At 42.4% G+C, this 8,840-nt stretch overlaps 1 protein-coding gene across 2 annotated transcripts; it reads right to left on the reverse strand.

The window, feature by feature from the left end:
• Window positions 1–466: 466 nt before the first annotated feature.
• Window positions 467–8,392, reverse strand: bsdc1 (BSD domain containing 1). Of its 2 annotated transcripts, XM_030718817.1 has the most exons (11): window positions 8,208–8,391; window positions 7,644–7,698; window positions 6,351–6,467; window positions 6,087–6,254; window positions 4,528–4,582; window positions 3,748–3,863; window positions 3,595–3,663; window positions 2,122–2,206; window positions 1,557–2,045; window positions 1,298–1,401; window positions 467–1,202 (listed from the first exon to the last, which is right to left on the reverse strand). In XM_030718817.1, the coding sequence occupies exons 1-11, from the start codon at window positions 8,216–8,218 to the stop codon at window positions 1,173–1,175; spliced, it is 1,299 nt and encodes a 432-aa protein (XP_030574677.1). In that variant the 5' UTR covers window positions 8,219–8,391; the 3' UTR covers window positions 467–1,172. The 2 variants fall into 2 exon arrangements, with proteins under 2 accessions (XP_030574677.1, XP_030574678.1); XM_030718818.1 differs by lacking the exons at window positions 6,087–6,254; window positions 6,351–6,467 and having other exon boundaries at window positions 8,208–8,392.
• Window positions 8,393–8,840: the final 448 nt, after the last annotated feature.

Raw genomic sequence — 8,840 nt, forward strand, 5'->3', positions numbered from 1 at the left:
CAACCCAACAGGAACCATCTGCACAATGTTTTGCATAATGTTATTGCACAGACATGCAATCCAAAGCACATAATACAATAATTAAGCATTTCTTTTAGTATAAATATTACACCTCTAGGCTTATTTTTCCTCAATTACATTACAGGTGATGGATAAGGAAATCTGGAAAGCATGGAGCGTGCTCACTTCACCTCTCCTCCTACTCGGCACACTACCTGCTGAGACGTTTTGTTCCAAAAAAAAAAAAAAAAGTTATTTTAACTGAACCCTCGAATTCAAGCCAAAGGACCCGGTGTCACTGTACCAGGATCAGTCTGAATTCTTTGTTGGGTCAAACGTGACTGTTAAAGAATAAATTCCCACACACGACAAAAAGATAACTCATGAAACGAGCTCAAATATCTGAATCGATGACACGTCAAAGAGAGAAAGGTCAGAACGAACGACGACACGTTAGCTGGTTGTGTTTCAGACGGTGTCACAAAATCATCTCAGCGCTGTGTGTTTTACAAGGCCATGAATCTACCGCTGGGAGTGAATCCAAAATGAAAAGTAATCCGAGGGGGGGGGCGGACATTTTTTTTCCATTTTGAAGATTTCCTGACATAAAACAGATGAGAGAGTCGTTCATCATCACTGAATCAAAGAAAAAAAAGTTTCATCTTAGAAGGGAAACAAGCAGCGTTACACTTTATGGCTATTCTGCAGCCAGCGTTTAAGTCATCGCCTGGAAATACAGTCGCAGCATACGTGATGAATTTAATGTGATAAAAATAAAGAAAACAGCTCTTCCCCTGCTGCTGCAGTGAAACCCTTCACATTCTGACTCACCACTTGCGTGTCCTTAAGCTTTACGGTCAGAATGATCAAAACCTGTCCTACGCTAGTGTCATACGCTCTCTAAAATGAGAAGCTACTCCAAGAAATAGCCAAGAGTCATTTCCCACGCTTAGAGGCCCATCTGCACTAATCTGACAGTTGCCGGCGCAGTCTAATTCTTATTGCCTTGGTCTTCCCGTTGCACTTTTCAACAGGTTTACCAATGTGGTCCAAACCCGCTAGAAAAAATCCCCTACTGACAATCATGACATGGTGACGGAGTGGACAAAGAGTTAAAACACATCGAGCACGGTTCGTCTGCCCAGAACCAGCTTTAATGGTGGGAGAGGCACTCAGTCCCAGTTCTCCCAGTCTTCATCCAGCTGGTGTGAGAAGGAAAAGAAAACAACAAAAAAAAAGTGAGTAATCTGTACTCAAGATCAATTATTAATATTTAACCCTGTAAAAAAACACAAACCTCTCCAGATGCATCGATTTTAGAGAGCGCCAGCTGGACCTCTTCTTCCGTCATGTCCAGGTCAAAGTCTTTCTCCCAGTCCTCGCTCACGTCGGTGCTCGAGCCTGCAGAGAGACAGACAGCGAGTTGGAACTTTCTGTGACCTTGACTTTCCTGCTTCTTCTAAGCCTGTTAAGTGGAAAACTCAAACATCCCTGAGCCTAATCCTGTTCCGATTAAACTAGAACAGTGAGACTCAGACTGCCTCGGGACACCGCACCTTTCTTGCCGTTGTTGGAGGGCGTCGATTTCCCGCTGTCGGAGTTGAGCTCAAAAACTCTCAGGTCCTGCACTCCGTCTTCTTTAGAGTTTTCAGGCTTCGAGGTTGGAGCTCGCACTGACACCCCATCAGCAGCGCCCTCTGCCTGGGTAACAGCCTCCACTTGAGCCTCAGGAGCTAAGTCACTGTTTCCAGGTCTCTGCTCTTCTTGTGTCTTGTCCACAACATCCTCCAAGCTAGCCTCTGTCAGTTTCTCAGCCAGCTCTGTGGTCACGAGCTCTGGCCGCACTTCTACCTGCGTTGGCAGACTGACGCTGTCGCTGCTGACCGAGTAGGTGGTTTCACGCTCTTCGCTTGGAGACAGGACGGGGCTCAGCACAGATGCCCCTGCGGGAGCTGTCAGGGTGCCGGGCGGTTGGGCTGAACCGCTGTCCAACCGGGGTGTGAGGCTGAGCTGATGAGATGACGACGTGGCTCCGAGGAAGTCATCTGACAATAAAGGCAGGAGGAAGTGTAAGCGAACGTGTTTCAAAGTAAAGCTGGTAGATAACTGTTCCAAGCATACCTTCCTCCTCTTCTTCCCAGCCCAGCGTCTCTGTGTGTGCACTCTGCTCTGCTCTCTGCTTCAGAGCCAATCTCCTCGCCTCCTCCTAGACACCGCAGAAAAACAAAGGTTTTAATGGTCTCAACATGTGAGTCATCGACCCACTAAGAATTCAATGCCTGTCTGTCCCAAGCTGCAGCCATCCATCCTGAAAAATGAAGCCAGTGCCGAGCGCCACAATCTACAGTTCTTCTAATGGACATCTGAGGCTCCAGAAGTGAGTCACCCCCCCACAGAGCTCCATAAAACGGTCCAACTTTAAATCATTAAGAAACAAAGTTTACAGGCTGCCACAAAAACAAAAGCTTCTGCAGAGTCTGCCGTTCATTTAGAGAAAAAATAAAATTAGTGGCAATCCGCTTTGATTGACAGGTATCCCGGTGTCAATCAAAGCGGATTGCCACTAATTTTATTTTTGAAATATGGAAAAATCTGATTAATGTTATGGTTTTATGTGCAGTACAGGCCATCCAAGAAGTATTCTTCGACTTATTTAACAGTAATTAGCAGATATCTGTGTGATGCACCTGTACAGTTTACAAATGCAGCTTATGAACCCAAGGGTGCTAACGTCAGCTGATAGCTCAGCAAATACGGTCACTTCCACTTCAAAGCTGCTGGAGACACGAGTGAACGCAGTGGTGAGTTTATGGTCGCTCAGATGAGCAAATGAGCACAAAAGTTTTTCTGTTACCACCAGCGTTTCCCCAAGAACGACAAACCCGAGGACATCCAGAACACACACACACACACACACACACACACACACACACACACACACACACACACACACACACACACACACCCCAAGTACCAGATCTTTACTTTAACCTGAACCTGAACTTAATTCCAACTTTAACACAAAACCCTCAAACAGTCAGTCTGGATGAGCACTTGTTGAGAAAGCTGCAACCAACAAACTGCCCATTGTGCAGACACACACACACACACACACACACACAGAAAAAGAAATCAGGCTCTAACATTAGTGACCTTCATGAATAAATTTACTTAACTTTGACGGCAGCAGCAGAACTGCTTCTCAGTTTGGGGAAAAAAACAACATCATAGAAATAACAATGGGGTATTTATCCATTAAAAACATAATTCTTATTCCACATGAGGTTCACTGAGAGCAACATGCAGAAAGAACACAGTGAGGTACCAACGGGAGTTATCCTGTGAAGCTTCATCTCCCGTGAGCTTGTGTCAGTGTGAAGAAATCATAATGACAAGAAAGCGCCACAAACTGCAGCCTCCAAAATATCACAACATAAAACAGCAGAATATTACAGTTCAAAGACAGTTTTATCTGGCTCGTTTTAAGGATGCATTATGAACGTGTACCCTAAGAAAAGTCCAAAAACTGGCCAGCAGGTGGCACCCAAGACAACATATTTAAGTCACATGAGAGGCGAGTAGAAGCATGTTTACCTGATCCAGCTGGAAGACTTTGTAGAAATACCTCTGCCAGAACTCCGAATGTGCTACAGCTGCTGGCACCTGCACAAAAACACAGGTTTTATCTTCTTTAATAGTTCAAACAGAGCTAAGGAGCCGTCATTCACACAGAGCAACAGGTGATACCATTTTGGTATAAAGGGCTCGTATAGAAGGACTGTTGACCAAAAGCTCAGAGATTTCTCCTTTCTTATCTTCCAGGCTGAAGCTGGACAGCCAGCTCTCAAACTGTTCAGGGGGACCTGAAAAAGAACAACAACAAATATTAGAGAGCCAAACTTTAACTCCACTCCCATCCAATCATTTAGTTGATTTAAGGAAATCAAATCAAAATCAATATGTAAAGTATGTCAAATATACAGGTGTCTCAGAGGTAAACTGTACAGTACACTCACCAGCTACTTTGTTAGGTACTCCTGTTCAACTGCTTGTTAATACAAATATCTAATCAGTCAAACACCTGTGAGCAGCTCAGTGCATTTAGGGATGTAGACATGTTTAAGACGACCGACCGAAGTTCAAACTGAGCATCAGAATGGAGAAGAAAGCTGCTTTAAGAGGCTCTGAGTGTGGCATGGTTGCTGGTGCCAGAGAGGCTGGTCTGAGTATTTCAGGAACTGCTGATCTACCACAAAACCATCTCCAGGGTTTACAGAGAAAATGAGCGGCAGGTCTCTGGGAGAAAATGCTTTGTTGATGCCAGGGGTCAAAATGTCTGAGGAGTGTTTCCAGCATCCATGAATACTTCAGGCAGTGCTGAAGGCAAAAAGACGGTCAAACCCAGTTCTAGGAATGTGTACCTAATAAAGCGGCCAGTGAGTGTACATCTCACTTCTTCAGAACAATGTCATCAGTGGTGATGAACAAACAGCTGTTCTGTTGCAGGTCTTTGCAGATCTTTCTTACCATCGGGCTCGTTGCAGTACGTCGCAGGGTCGGCTTGCAAACTGTAGAGACGCGCCTACAGGAAACAAGCGGAAGTTGTTTCATTTCCACACGTGCATCATGTGCTCACTTTTTCAGTCTGATAACACAACAAAAACTGAATCAAGTGTTTCTTCAAAGACATTCAGTGAAAAGGTACCGGCACAGACACGCCGCTCTGGCTTGTTGACCGGTAATAAGGTTACTCTATAAATTCCATATCTCAGCTATTTATAGACTGACCTACCCCCCATATCTGAGCTGAACACCTCAGATCATCTAATGGCAACTTAAGGTTTGCTCCACAAGTGAGTCAGTCCCTGCAGACACTCAGCTTATAAGCTAGAAAACAAAAACTCAGCCATTAAAATGTTACTGAGACCTAAACTTAGGAGTGATGCACTTTCATTGCCCACTAACTGAAGAAACTGAACTGAACCTTCGAGCTGAGTGCGTGGTGTTGGCACCTTTTGTAGCATTTTTAGTAGAATTATCTGAAAATAATATTGATTTCTGCACTAACACTCCATCCAAAGGGCCTGTGCTGCAGTTTTAGTGAGTGAATTTAGCACCAGTTAGCAGGTTTGTGTGTCTGCACAATGCAACAGTCAATCAATACTGACCAAATATTCTAAATCCTATCTTTAAAAAAAAATATGCTGTCACAGTGCCCAAAACACTACCACTGAGGCTCCAAAATAGAGCTTCATAAACCAACAGATACATCAGGGCTGGTACATCAATCTTTTATATGCAGTTTATGAAATTTACCTGTTGCCAAATTTAGAAAAATTATATTTAAAATTAAAACAATGGGAAGAGGAGAAGATGGGAAGTGCAGACGTGCAGAAGGAATTAGAAGATTCCTACACCACATAGGATTCTTTTGAGGTGGAGGACTTTTCTCCTCTAAAATCCCTTGAAGGGAACATTATCCGGAGGACCAGCACAGTCCTCCACCACAGTAATCAATTTAAGCCACCGTATCCAGCCGCAGTAATATCTGAACCCAGATCATTTCAGAACAGGGCTATGCAAATACAGGAGAGGACTGAGAGAGTCTCTTGGTTGTAGTACGTTAGTTAGAAAGAGCAGAGACTCAACTGGTCCCACTGCTGGTGAACGTGGGCCACCAACTTCTAATAGGAGAGTCTAAAATCCTCTCTCAGGTGTATCATCGTCCTAGGGCTTCAAAATCCTGCTGTTTTACCAGAGCTGGCTGCACCGTGACCACAAAAAGGTCCTTGTGAAGGACTCCATGGCAGCACATTTAAACACAGTGGGTGAGAAACATTTTTCAACATGCAGGGCTACATGCTGTGAAGGAGCAGCAAAAACCAAAAGTCACAGTTCTCGACTAAACGATCAAGAAGATTTTGATGCAGAGACCAAACCGAGTGAGACACAGTGTGATGCATTTGGACATTGCGTTGAATTTCCAATAGTCAGTGTTTTCAGACTTTTCTAAAAATATATGAATTTGGTAAAAACATCAGTATTAACACCAACAGCTTTAAAAAAAAAAAAAGCGCACGTCTCACCTTTGAACTGTCGTAAACTTCTGTGGTTCCTGCTGGTGTTGCCACCAGTGTGATTACATCACAGTCAATGGTTTTATCAGGAGGTGGAGCAAGCGTGTCTGTTATCACGCCTAAGAAACTAGACAGGCTCTTCTTCACTTTTTCTGTAGTCTCAGAGGAACTTTCCACCTAAAAAGTGGTACAAATACACCGTGAGAACACATCTGATCCCAGGCATTAGGGAGAGATTCATAAAAGCCTCGACAGTTAAAGCCTGCCACTTACTGCAAGTTTGTTTCTAACAGCAGTGGCCGTGGCCACAATTGAGCAGGCCGTATCATGCTGCACCACAGTGGAGAACTCAGTCAGGTCCCGCTTTAGGAATTCTATAGCCTCAGTTGACTGTAAAGAAAAGAGTGAAGATCAAAATCCAGATTCAGCCTTACCTTATCTGTCAGGAAAATGCTGTTTCAGTCACACAAGAAGAAATACTCAAGTACCAAGATGATGACAAAATGACCCTTTTTAAAAAACTGTCCTTTATTTTGATCTGTTTTATCTAATGTATGAAAGATAGTATTGAAAATGTGAGGATTTAAGTGTAATGGTACAGACTACAAAATCTTTATTAACCCTGTAAAGGTTGAGCCATGAAATAATAGCCAGACAATTCTATTTTTTTTTTCATTTGAGTGTTTATTGAAACTTCTGACAGGTTTATAAAAAATAAAACTATTTGCATATATGACTATTAATTTGTAAAATATTTTCCTGGTGATGGTTTTGCTCAATTTATTGCTTAGAAATTTATTGTGCAATTTATTTAGGTTTTTGTGGGAAAAAAAAAAAAAAAAAAAAGAATCACATTGAGGTCTCAAAAACTTGTAAAAACTCATGTATCAAACATCAAACTTGGATTTACTGGGTACAGAAAGAAGAGGAGTTCAGAGAGCAAAAGATTTCTGTGCTGAAATAGTCGCTCTATCGAGCAGTTTGAGATACTGGCTGAGACAACAATAGTGTTTTACGCAACCTGTTTCTTCCATAAAACTGTTCCTGTGTGCAGATCTCTCCTTTTTTCCCTGTCCAACAGGGAATGTCAGCAGTACTTTAAGTATGCTGCTTCCATAAGTCACCAAACTATTGCAGTCTCCTCATACACTTACAGTACAGATGCCAGAAGGAGCCAAAATGGATGCTTAAAGACTGACTGAAAACATGTTACACCCACCAAACTGTGGCGCATGGAGCCACAGCAGGTAAGGCTTGACCAACCAAGGGAAAAATATTAGATAACTATAAGTTAAATGAATATAAGCAAGCTGACTATTGACCAAGATTGTTACATGGTGCATTTCTCTGACTTACACTCTATCTAGTTGTATCAGCATCCAGCCCCGTGCCAACACTAGGAAACAACTTGCACCATTACTCAGCAACTAAATTGTGTTGTCAGCTGTATTCTAACTCAACCCCCTTTATTAAAACCTAAAAACCTGTCACAGCATTTAAGAACATTAGGATTCACGCAGGATTACTAACTGCCACAATGTAGATGTTTTGGTGTGTGTTCATTACCTTTTCTTTGACGGCCTGGAAGCTTTGCTGAAACCAGCCTCCCCACCAGCCTTCTCTGTGATCACGCACATAAAAACAAGAAGAGGAGAGAAAATATTACCACTCAGCATGCACATATTTAAAAACTGCTCGTAATGGATCAGCGATTCCATATCTTCAAGGTTTCCAGAAACACGCAGTCTAGAAAGACAGCGAGTTAGCTAACGTCAGATCAGCGAGATAAAATGTTGAAATAAGCTAAGAACTGATCTGTAAATCTAAGCACGAATACTGCGCATAACGACAATGAGTCAGAAAAGCCCGAATTTCGGCGCTGCGTGATTTAAACACAGAAACCGCAAAAGCTAACTAGCATATGCTAACGCTAGCCAGGCTGTGTTTTGGTAAACAAACGCACTTCCTGGACTGATTCCGTGAGCTGTACACTTTAGACTTCACGCAAAGTAAACACACAAAATCTGGTTAGACACACGACACAATAACACACAAAATATGTGCACGACACCGGCGATCTTTGTGAGCTTAAAGTGTAAAACTTAAAGTATTTTGCTACTTCACTCTCACCCTTCAGCCATCTTCGCACGATGACATCATCAATATTTACTGAACTCTAACCCCGACTGCGTGGCTTATAAAAAAAAAAAGAAAGAAAGAAAGAAAAGACGCCGAAGCAAATGACTTCCTGTTTTCAACAAACACATATCCACATCACGGTCTCAGAGCGATAAAAACTTTTATATCACTACTTTTTTGTCAATAAACGGCTAATATCTTACTTTTTATGCGCCACCTACGGTAGCTGCAGAGGGCCAGACCGTTCGGAAGCGCGTGGGAACCGCGTCTCTGCGTTTAAAAGGTAAAAAACGCGGAATCAAACCACAGTTTCACGCACGTGCTGTAATTAACGTAAAAAACAATTTATACAAATGTTTTAGGCAATATTTTTTTTTAGTAAAAAAATGTCGTCATTTAATTGAAAAGAGTACAGCAATAGGCTTTTTCCAAAACTAAATATTTGCTAATTTTGGTGCCAGCACCGTTTCAAAAAAATCATTTGCCACTCTTTTGGATCACCTTTTCTTTTAATAACAAGCAAGAGAAGTACAGCCATGTTGCATACGCTTTGTATCATCACTTTTTATTTAGATGTGAAGAACAATCATGAGAACCAGAATGCTGAAACTTTACTTGCTGCTG

Source organism: Archocentrus centrarchus, chromosome 22 (genome assembly GCF_007364275.1).
Source record: "Archocentrus centrarchus isolate MPI-CPG fArcCen1 chromosome 22, fArcCen1, whole genome shotgun sequence".
Lineage (NCBI taxonomy): Eukaryota > Metazoa > Chordata > Actinopteri > Cichliformes > Cichlidae > Archocentrus > Archocentrus centrarchus.

Coding starts and splice junctions, on each gene's coding strand:
- bsdc1 (XM_030718817.1), bottom strand. Junction 2,207..3,594: donor AAGTCTTCCAGCTGGATCAG/GTAAACATGCTT, acceptor TGCGGTGTCTAG/GAGGAGGCGAGGAGATTGGC. Junction 1,203..1,297: donor AAATCGATGCATCTGGAGAG/GTTTGTGTTTTT, acceptor TTCTCACACCAG/CTGGATGAAGACTGGGAGAA.